Here is an 11,265-nt window from a genome sequence, read left to right as displayed (position 1 = left end):
CAAAATAGAGGATACTGCTGTCTCGGAGTATATCTTCGGGACTGTTAAAAATCTGCTAATGACATTAAAAACAATATGTGTAAACACTAACAAAGTAAGCTTACTTACTCTTCGTATGTTCCATCATTCACCTAGAATAAATCAGCCTAAAATAAGCGTATATAAAAACACAGAGCCAAGTTAAAATCTCCGAAACCTACTTTGCTAGCTTATCGACAACTTCTGATAGCAGTACCTTCACCTTTTGGGTTAGATAACAATTAATACTCAACAATCATAATGGAACTGAACGGGTGAAAATACGTCGATAAAATAAGCATTACACAGTGTTAATTGTGAGCTACTTACCGTATCGTAAAAACCACCCACACAAAATAAGAAAGAAGTATATTTTTGACCGTTATTTTTAGTTCAAACGGCTATCAGGAGACCCGCGAAACCTAAGTCAATCTCGCACGCGCGAGTCAGGCAAATGGAGACAAAGCTGACGTTGGTTTCGTCAAATGGAGGAGGTAAATCTATTTTTGTAATCACTCGGATTTCAAGACTGGAAGGTAGGAACCAATGCGGTATGGTAACTACCACATTGCTAGACACGTAAAATGTGTGGTTATGTTTTACCAACTAAGTAGACTTAAAGTGATATCTTATCACCATTACTTCCAACACTCCGACTCTTATCAACATTGACTTTGCTTTAGAGTGTATGTGCACAAATTCACATATTCTTAAAAGATGTTCAACAATAATTATAGATTTTTGTTCAGGCACATAAAATGTAGGTATAATTTTTTTGTTTAGGGTTTTTATGATTCGTGATGTGAGAGTTAGGACCATAGACATGGTATGATATTTTTGTGTATGGTAAAGAGGGATATCTGGTACGCTAGTGTCGTTAACATAGAAAAGTAGAATTATGTAGAGGTTCAAATACCACAGCTATACGTTCGCCATATTGTGAGGGGCATGTAAGTCTACAAGGTCACCACATTGTGAGGGGGAGGTTAAAAATTAATACTAAAAAATCCGTTCAATTAATTTTGATAAAGTTTTTAATTATAATGTAAATATAATTTTTAGTATAAATAAGAGCGACATTTTGACAAAGATAAACAATTTATATTGATTACAATAAAAGAACATAAAATGTGCCTCGAATATCTTACCTTATTTCACTTCAGATACCCAGCAAATACATTTATTTTTGAATAACAGTAAAAGAGTGAAAGTAAAAATACATAAAATATTTTTTTCATGTAATTGTAAAGGGAACATTTCACTTTAATTTTGTGTGTGGCTCCAAATCCAGGCCTCCATTGGTTAATAAATTTGATTTCCATTGATGATTTTTGTGTGATTTTGTTGTCAGCACATTCAACTTTGTACAGAACAAAGTATTCAATGAGAATATTTCATTCATTCAGATCTAGGATGTGTTATTTGAGTGTTCCCTTTATTTTTTTGAGCAGTGTGTGTATATATAAATATATATATATATATATATATATAGTCATGACACTTGCATCATCATCATTATTATTAAGGAGTTGATTCTTCTAATTAAGAAAAAGGGCCAACTAAGTGGTTAGTTTTGATCTAATAACTTCAAAGCAGAATTCTCTTTTATAGGTTTTTAATGTATTTATAAAAGTGTCACTCATGATATCCAACATCCAATCCAGGTGTCCATGCAAAATTCATTCTTCCTCTTACACTGAGTGTCAGTTTTTAGGGGATACATTTAGGAATACATCATAAATCATCTTTGATTGAATAATATTTTCCAAACCAAACACTGACAGCATGTTTAATCAGAAAACATGAAAAGAAAGTATTGGGAAAAAAAACCAACCCTTATAATACTGATCTTATTAATCTAAATTTTTTGGCATAGCTATATTAAAATGAAATGCACATTTCATTACTAGAAATCAGAAATACTGGGATTGAATACAACTACAGATGGACCGATCAATCACAAAGACATTGCGTTCTGTCAGAATTTTCCTTTGATTATCTCTGATTGGTGTTTAGTTTAATTTACTGACAACAAACTCATTATTGCACTGATTAGAATTTCATTAAACAGATAAAGTGTACAGACAAATGTTTTGACACTTCAATGAATCAGAAAACTTAAAGCACATTTTTTTTCTCTTTCATCCGTAACTTTTTTTGTGCTTAGAACAACAACAAAAAATCAAAATTGATCCAAAATTGGAATTTGCAGGTTAGATCTGTTAGAAAACTGCATTGACCAGGAAAAGGATGATTGTTGCATCTCTAAATAAAACACCTGCAATTTTTTAAAAATTGTTTTTATTTGGAAAATGCTCTGGACATCGTATTTAATGGGATCCAAGTAAAAATGTATACCGAGAGAATAATGGGCAACAAATTTTGCATGAAATCATTTATTCCAATAGATATCTAGCAGTGTGGCCTCCCCTTTTAAAATGTCCCTGTGTGGAGTGTGTTTAAATACATATTATTTATTTCGTGCAATTTTTAAAACTACAAATGCCTTAGTGCTCGATCTCTTCTATCTATAAAAGTGCTCGTAGATTCTGTTGCTTAGCATAATTTTGCTAGCAGTGCTTAAGCAACATATCCTCTGTAGATATTCTCAATATGTATTGCTACTAGATTTAAAGTGCTCACATTGCATTTTTTTACCCATGTAGTCTGCATCCTAAATGAAATGCACCATGCTGTCTTCACATTCTTTAGGCACTGCTAGCTTGTAGTTTTGGCAGACTAATTTATAATTCTTTCCATTGTTGTTGTCCCAATATTCAGCCCCACAAACTTTGTATTGGATAGCAAACTCCAGCTGTGCTCCTGGTCGAAGGGAGGGAGGGACTGGTAGGTGGAAACGAAATGTATCACAACTAAATTCCTCCCCTCTTCCTCCTTCTCCATCGCAGGTTTTGGTGACAGTGGAGACCCAGGAAGCCTTGGTTTCCGCAGAACTTTTCCACTCTGTAAACGAATACCGAACTTCAACTTCTTTCTCAAAGTCTAAGTTTAGGACTTGAGTGATTCCGATAATGCCCAGTTCGAAGCACAAGACCCTCTCCAGACACACTTTCTGTTCGTGGAGACGCTGCAGGAACTCTGGCTGGTCACCGGGCTGTTGGGCAAAAACCGGCTTTAAGTATGGCAAGTTAATCTCAAGATGCTTTCCATCTGTCATCTCGGCACCCATCAAGAGTCGGAAGGTAACATGTTGTGGCACAAATGGGTCCTCGCCTGATTTAAACACCCTAACGTCTTCCAGGTCCAGCCCAAGAGAGTCGACAAACCTCACGCCAACACCTCTGCTCTGTTTCTTTTTGTTCTGGGTGGCAGAAGGCAGAGAGCGTGACCGTTGTCGGATGATGGGCTTCGGCGTAGGCTCGCAGGTGAGGAAGCTGTGGGAGTCTTGTCCTTTTGGCCGAGTAACTCTGGGACTTGGCGGACGGATTGGGACAGGCTTCCTGATGGTGTTGGGCTTGTCAGCTCGAAGCATTTCGTTCACATTTACAGTCAAGAAGGGCCTAGACACACCGCTACAGCTAGACAATGGCTGTTGAGATTTAGGGGGGTGTATCCTCTCATGTCCAAGGAACCACCCTCTTTCCATGTTGTCTGCTGGCCCTTCTGACCTATATAAATACACATTAAAATTAGCTTCGAAGCACAATCACCTAGAATGTCACATTAAGTTTATAAATCTGCTCTAAGCAAAGTGTTTAGGATCGAAATTAAACTTTTTTTTAAGAAAGAACATGCACAGCTTTTTCATGAAACTGTACTGCCAGAAACTTCGAGTGGGCGTGTATGCTGGTAGTACGTGCCCGACTGCACAGTCTGTCTGAACAGCTGCAGCAATACTGAAAATGCCCTTAATTATATCAAATAAGCAAACGTGCATCAAACAAGCAAACTTTGACCTCACCTCAACATACACAGATACGAAGCGTGTTGCATGCAGGCTGCTGAAACACTGTAGCTTATTGCTCGATCCTCCATATAAAGCAATGTGTGGCAGAATTTCGGGTCGCGCTACGTCGTTAAGACTGCAAGAATGATTTCAAGCATGAACCCAGACTTATGAACACTAACAGTTCCCATGAACCCAGCGTAAAGTCGATGGAGATCGGCTAACAAGAGCGCTGTTAGGAGGAACTCTTTGGGTGCGCACCATTTGTCAGCTGGCATGGAAAACGGCGCCAAGGTGGGCGTGGCTTGGGAAAATTTCAAACGAATCATAAACTCCTTGATTTTAATGTTTACAAGGTAATTATTTTTTTTTAAGACATTGAACAATTACATTATATTATAACTGCTTTTCCTTTCAAGTATGCACTCAAAATGGGTAGGATTGGAACTGCAGAACATGATTCTAGCTTCGAATAACATATATATATATATTTATATGTAGATGATGTATGTGGGAATGAAATTATACATGTGTGCATGTACAAATATAACTGCATAGACTTATGTCTTCATTTATGTATCTCTCAGTTATGAAGATATACATGCTTTTAAGCATCTCCTTTTAAGGGCTCCACCAGAGAAACGTAAGCAAGTCCTGCCTATACAGAAAAAAAACAAGCTAATTTGGTGCCATTCATCTGGCACCAAATTAGCTGCAATATTGTGCCAGAAACCCTTTTTTTATGGCACATAAAGAAAGTGTCTTGTTTTTTTTTTGTTTTGTTTGTTTGTTTGTTTTATGAACAGTAGATATTGTTTCATGAGCAGGAATTCACAATATGCACCTTACAGGTTTGTCATAGCACCCTTTCATCGCACATGGGTCATTTCCTAAATCTTAAAAATATGAACATTTTCATGACTTTGGAATGCCATTTGCTTGGAAGTAACATTAATATATGTTATTGTATCTCTTAAGTGAATTACTTAACTAATTTAAAAATATATGTAATTAAAAGCACTCTTTATTAGCAAAATTTTGTGTTCTCATTCAAATAAATTGCATACTTAAAGTGTAATGTATAAAACAGATCCTGGAGACAGTTTAATTTGCAAAATTCCAGTAGCTTGTTACTCTCTCCTGAAGAATGCAGTAGAAAAAAATAGAATCCAATTTCCTTCCTGTACAGTTCCCATTGGTTGATCAGGCCGTCATGATGTCTCCTTCAGACCAGCTTCTGAGACAGCTGAATATCGAAACTTACACTGGGAAGAGAGATGAAAAAAAAAAAAAAAAAGCATGAACCAGCAAGGACCTAGACCCTGCAATGAATTTCCTACTAACTGGCAAATACTTGCAAAACATCTTATAAAATCCAGAGGACTCCAATGCATTTCACACTACATTAAATAACTTACCCATACGTTCAAATGCCGATGGAGGTATGCTACATGGTAGCCACAGAAGCACCAGTGCTGCTTGGGCCTCTGACTACCACCAGCGGACAAGGCAGGTCTTTAAGGACACAACAAGGACACAACGATGGAGATGGATGGCAAAGGGGCCAAACCCCACCGATTACAGGACGACCTCCTACCGCCACCACCATAATACTGATTTGGTGTGTGTCCTATTTGCGGCAGAAGTTTCTCCATCTGTCACCAGAGCTTTGCCAGATAGTGTTGGAAGCCATACTCTTCTCAAATGACTGGCAAATGTCCACTTCTACCACTTGACTGTAATAAACATAGCAGTTTTTGTTTTGTTTTGTTTTTTGCATAACAAGACAATAATTAATCAATAGAAAATTAATTTGATGTGTGTGTATCAACAAGCAGGTGAAACATAGTAGTTTAGTTTATGTTACTGCTGCACATTTATCCTGTCAGCTATTAATGATGCTATCAACCAAGATCCTTCAGACAGATCCTTACCTGACCTTCACTTTAGAGAAACCTCCGCCCAAACCGTCCCGTTCTTTCTTCTAGCCGAGTGATTCGCCGGCTGACTGTTCAGAAACGCGCCCACTGATGTTGCCTGGGTGATTGAGTAATTCAAAGCTGATTGCCAAAAGTGTGTCTTGCTTTTCACTTCCTGCATCTATTTTGGGGCCTCAAAATAAGATTTGTTGCATCTCAAGTGTTTTAAAGTGATAAGTAGACACTTTTAAACAGCGCCTTTGGTGGGTTTAAATCTCGATTACTGACGCTTGCACTTCAAGTCCCATAATGCACTCCGGCGGCTCACTTCGGCACAGGCAGCGAGCCAGTCAGCAGCAGGTAAACAAACCTATCTCACAGGGAAACAAAGCGTCTGCGCTGCTTTTGCTTTGTTGCATTCGTAATGATGAAAAGGATGACAGTAGAATTAGATATGCCTTTTCTTGTCACAGGTTAATTACAATTAGAAAAAAAGCGGAATTGCGTTTGAGCAGCGACGTAGCGTCGACGACCAAAACAGTAGTTCGTGTGTTAAACCTGCAGCAGAAGAGGAGAGGCTGGTGTCTTCACATGATGCATTGCAGCACCTCGGAGAAAATGGGTGATTTTAGCCGTATTCTCAGACTAGACTGTCTGATTAGAGATGTCGGCTGGCTTCTTTAGCTACCGTGCAAGACAAGATCCGTGCTGGACTCCAGACGCAGCGTCCCATGTGGTGCAACATGGGCCCCATCATGCAGGAGCGCACGGCTTCCACAACACTGAAGCGCGTCGTTTCCAAGGAGAAGATACGAGTTAAGAATACCGAAAATAGCGGGTCACTTACCAGGTAGGCATTTGCTACGCTGATGGGACTGAACGCTATGCTTTGGATTGTATTGTTTTCAAAGACATGCCTGATGCTATTTTCTGTTTCATAGCTCAAAGAAATGTAACAAGACCACGAAAGCAATGAGCCAAATGAAAAATGGTCTCCCGGGACCAGATAAGGATAAGGACACAGCAGCCCTACAGAGGGTATGTGACTGGCACCGTGACTAATTAGTATGCAATAGGTGTTAATACCACAGGTTACTACTGTTACTACTACCCAGTAGTAATGGGCCAGAATAGACTGTCCAAAAGTTTCACCTTTCATTCAGCACAGCACTGGGTAAGATGTGTTGTACAATTAGAACTGATTATCTTAGCACCTGTTTGACACCCATCTAAGGTTTTCCTTCTGGCTTTGCTGAGTTGGTTGTATTAAGTCAGGTCACAGGGCTCTCATTCAAGAAGCCTGTGTGAGGCCAGGCACAGGTGGTATCCCTTCAGCATGAACGACATCCTTCTGCAGTCAACAAACTCACACCGGCTGAGTAGTGCATAGTGTAGCTGCACTGCTTGAACCAATTCATGTTTTCTCATTTTACAATCAGAAAACTTAAATGTAGGTTTAGGGGGGGTGTTATGTTATAAACATAAGAGTGAACTTCCACTTCACACTTGCATGTGAAGCAAAAGTAAGATTATCCACACTCTACTAGTTTTGCACATCTAGGGATTGATAGATCTGGTGAGTCTTGTAATATAATTAAAAATCAGTCCGGTTCAGTGGAAAGTTCTACCACAGATTATTTATTTATTTACATGAATAACCTTTGACCTTAAACATTTAATTGTGGCTCAGACTGTATGTTTGGGAATTGCTTGTTCCACGTGTTTGATGAGTTTCCGACATGGCTTGTGATAAACTGAATACACAACTTTTTGTGGTTTTGTATCAACAATCACTATTTTTAGAGTGCACACATAATTGTTCACGTGTCTACAAATTCTCCAACCTGAGCAGCAGATCTTTTTTTCTCCTCCATGCAAATCTTTCTGCTTGTTTGATTAGTGCTCTCCTTGTCTAGTGTAGGTGGACAACCCTGTCTTTGTATGTTTGGAATTGATTGGTACTCTTTTAATTTTCTGATAATGGATTGAACAGTACTTTGAGTTATTTGGAGCTTGGCCTTTTTACTTTATTGCACTGAGAATGATTTTGCATTGTAATTACCTTTCTGCAGAGTGCTCAGTCTAAAGGTGGCAGGATGAAGTCAGGTGCGTCTCAAAATGCAAGCAAACTCTCGAGGTAAGAGCTAAAAGTGGTGTGTATTATTTCTAAGTGCTTTCCTTCAGGTACATTAAATCCCTAAATCCTCCAACTACTTCTCCCCCACTCTCTAAATCCATCTGTCTCTTCTCAGCCCTGAAGCAGAAGTTGAGTTTAGGCCTCAACTTCGCAAGCAGTCATCTGCACACAGGAAAGAGGAGAAACGAGAAAATCAGCGGCTGTCGCCGTGCGGCACCGAGCTCCTCCCGAATCGCCAGGGGATGGGAAAAAATCGTCGAGCGCTCTCTCTGCCTATTTCTCCAATATCAGGGCTACGGATGTCGTCATCCCACCCGCTAATGCATTCCCCAGCTCCGACCCCAGAAGCACTGCAGCAGCACTACAACAACAAGGAGGACGACTCTGACAGCGCTAGCGATCTGTCAGACTCTGAGCGGCTGCCCGTTTTGCCCTCGCCGTGCACCCCGTGCACCCCGCCCCACCTCAACCTGCGGGCAGAGATCATTAACACTAACGACTTCCTCCCTGATATTCCAGGACCCCATGGGATGGCGGGGGACGAAGAAGAGAGTGAGAAACCCGCGTACACATACTCTGATTTCCTGCCTCCTCCCTTCAACTGCTGGAGCCTGAGACAGCTGGCGGTGTTTCTTCACACAGAGGGTCGTGGCGCCCCCCGACCCAAGCCTGTGGGGCCCTTAGAGAAGTACCTAGAGAGACTGCTGCAGCTGGAGTGGCTTCAAATCCAAACGGTGCAAGCAGAGAGCAGCCGCCCCCCTGGGGGTCGCACAAGACCGCAGAGCTTCCCTTCTTCCACGGCCGCGCTCTCGGCCAGACCTCACACCGCTCCATCTTCCCGACTCAACTCCCCCAAAGGGCTGCGGCACGGCTCGCGAGCCTTCCCTTTCACACCTGTTAACAACCCGCCGTCGCCTGCCTCAGCCCAGCAACAGCTCTCCCGCTTTCCAGTGTGTCCGCACTGTCACATGCGCTACCCTCTCTGCAACGGAAGCTGCTCTGCCTACGCCTACCAGCGCCACTCGCGGCTCAGCCCATTGCTTGAGCGCAGGGCGCGCCCAGGAGCGGCGGCGAAGCGGAGCAGCAGCGAGACCCGAGCCGCCTCCTCTGAAGGTAGGAGCCCTGGAGCACAAGGCGGAGGGGCAGGGGCCCGAACACCAGTTAGCCCCTCAGCTGGGAGGAGTCATCTCAAGCACATGCAGGCTGCGGGCAACGCCCGGAAACAACCCCAGGAAGCCGGCACTAACCAAAAGGGCAGAGGGCAGGTGAGGAAAAGCCGCGTCAGAGCCAACTCCGAGACAGATGTGAAGAAGGAGCCCAGTGGGGTCAAAGGCGCGGCCGCCGAGAAACGGGGACATCCTGGAAGCAAGAGAGAGCTCATCACTTCCAAGAGAGACGAGAGGGACTGTCAGAGGGCCGAGGCGGGAAGTCAGGCCTCTAAAACTGCCACGAAAAGAGCTGCTAAAGACCCTGCGAGTCTCTCCAAAGCTCCACCTAGCAGCCACAGCATTCCTAAACAAAATGGCAAAACAAAAAATGTGCACTTTGTTGCTAAGTAACCCCTATAGGCCTGAAGTATATTGCTTTAGATAGTGGTTACTTGGTAAAAAAAAAAAAAATCCTAAACCTATGCTTGCTTTGTGTAAAATCTGTGTAAAACTAACATGCTCTAACCCTTATACAGCAGGATGCACACAGCCTTTAAACCGTAGACATGGTCTGTCATTCATCAACTAGTAGATAATAGTAGGCATACAGGTGTGTCCTAATAAATTTTAATATCCTCAAAAAAATATTTATTTCACAAATTTAGAAAGTAAAACTTATTTTATAAAGATTAATGACAGATTGCATACATTTTCAAATGGTGTTCTGTCCTTCCACATAATTTTCCTTTTGCGTTTTACCCAGAAGGCGGTCCTTCTGGTGGACTTTCTGCTGGACAATTGTCCAGTCGGTGGGCTTACCCATGATTGTGTCGTCCATGGGCGTCTATTTAGAAATAATTTCCTTAGCTAATATTCAGATCATGTGAGAAACTGAATTTTGAGTTTTCATGAGTTGTAAGCCACAATCTCTCATCATCACGCGTATAAAACTACTGAAATAAATAAACTCTCCAGCGATATTCTAATTTTATTGAGAGGCATCTGTATTTTTGGCATTTGTTTAAAAAAAATGTAGAATTAAAAGCGTAAAGCTGAGCTCTGCTTAAACATCTGGTTCAGTATCAACATAGAGACAGCTCTGAATTTTAATGCACTGCACTGTCATCCCTCCGTTCTCTACTAATGTTAAAATAGAGATAGGATAAATGAAAACAGATACAAGCATACATAATGCATAAATATATTTAGTACAAGTCATAGCATTTCATAAAATACTCAAGCAGCTTTTGATGTTTGAATGTATTTTTGTTTTATGTCATTGTTTTTTTTTTTTAATTATAATTCTTTTGTGACTCGTGTTTGAAACGTTTAAGCGTCTCTTCAGCAAAAAGATACGCACTGGATCATCTTGTGACTTCTTTGAGATGTACTGTTTTGTTCACCACTCTTAGGTTTTTTTTGTTTGTTTTCTTTTGTTACAAGGGCTTTGCACTGTCGAAAAGCTTGAATTGTAGTTTACGTTAACTTGATGTATTTTGCATAGAGCTGAGGTCGTCTCGTCACTGAAGGCGGTGGATTGTTTGCTACGAATGTAAATGCGTATTTTTCCAGAATTTCTATACCATAGCTATATTTATGAGACGTCGTTGTGGTCGACTTTTATTTATTTATTTTTTGTCATCTACATGTTTACATTGTGACTAACTAAAAAAAAAAAAAAAGAATAAAGAAAAAAAGAGGGATTGTTTTGTAGAAGAGCTGAATGTAATTTCTCTGGCCTCTGCAGTCATCCCAATGATTTGAATGGAGCTTTGACACATCATGGCCGCTGGGCTGTAAACTGGGTGATGGTGGACAAATCACCTCCACATTCCACTACATACTTAATGTCTGTAGAGCAATGTTAATATTACAGCGCTTTGTCTGTTTTATAGTTTGATTTAAATGTTCAAAGCACTAAAATTAATGTAGATGTGACGTACTATGACTGCACTCACTAAGTATATATTTATGTAAAATGTCAAAGCCATAGTGAAGGGGCCGGGACAGACAAATATTGTTCATGTGTAGACTATACACTACGTTGAAAGATTGTGGTATTTTTCTCAGTGTTGGACGCGAGTATTTGTAAGGCATAGAAATAAATGTTTTGGACACAAGAAAACTTGTCATTCG

At 40.7% G+C, this 11,265-nt stretch overlaps 2 protein-coding genes across 2 annotated transcripts; one reads left to right on the top strand and one right to left on the bottom strand.

Moving 5' to 3' along the window:
- Nucleotides 1–2,398: 2,398 nt before the first annotated feature.
- On the bottom strand, nt 2,399–4,191 carry ppp1r3da (protein phosphatase 1, regulatory subunit 3Da). The gene is made up of 2 exons (XM_014991422.2): nt 3,941–4,191; nt 2,399–3,647 (listed from the first exon to the last, which is right to left on the bottom strand). Exons 1-2 carry the CDS (start codon nt 4,012–4,014, stop codon nt 2,693–2,695), a joined length of 1,029 nt encoding a protein of 342 aa, XP_014846908.2. The 5' UTR covers nt 4,015–4,191; the 3' UTR covers nt 2,399–2,692.
- Nucleotides 4,192–4,415: 224 nt separating this feature from the next.
- fam217ba (family with sequence similarity 217 member Ba) lies at nt 4,416–11,254 on the top strand. Its single transcript, XM_014991399.2, has 4 exons — nt 4,416–6,694; nt 6,786–6,882; nt 7,917–7,981; nt 8,097–11,254. The coding sequence occupies exons 1-4, from the start codon at nt 6,576–6,578 to the stop codon at nt 9,538–9,540; spliced, it is 1,725 nt and encodes a 574-aa protein (XP_014846885.2). The 5' UTR covers nt 4,416–6,575; the 3' UTR covers nt 9,541–11,254.
- The last annotated feature ends 11 nt before the right edge of the window (nt 11,255–11,265 follow it).

Source organism: Poecilia mexicana, unplaced genomic scaffold (assembly GCF_051168715.1).
Source record: "Poecilia mexicana isolate PSO_F unplaced genomic scaffold, ASM5116871v1 scaffold_7, whole genome shotgun sequence".
NCBI classification, from domain to species: domain Eukaryota; kingdom Metazoa; phylum Chordata; class Actinopteri; order Cyprinodontiformes; family Poeciliidae; genus Poecilia; species Poecilia mexicana.
This window is presented reverse-complemented; position numbering and strand designations above follow the sequence as displayed.

Bases quoted from the DNA above. Each gene is read 5' to 3' on its own strand.
- fam217ba (XM_014991399.2), top strand. From the start codon at position 6,576: ATGTGGTGCAACATGGGCCCCATCATGCAGGAGCGCACGGCTTCCACA. The intron at 6,883-7,916 runs GTATGTGACTGG...ACCTTTCTGCAG, and splicing joins ACACAGCAGCCCTACAGAGG to AGTGCTCAGTCTAAAGGTGG. The intron at 7,982-8,096 runs GTAAGAGCTAAA...GTCTCTTCTCAG, and splicing joins AATGCAAGCAAACTCTCGAG to CCCTGAAGCAGAAGTTGAGT.
- ppp1r3da (XM_014991422.2), bottom strand. From the start codon at position 4,014: ATGGAGGATCGAGCAATAAGCTACAGTGTTTCAGCAGCCTGCATGCAA. The intron at 3,648-3,940 runs GTGAGGTCAAAG...GTATTTATATAG, and splicing joins TCGTATCTGTGTATGTTGAG to GTCAGAAGGGCCAGCAGACA.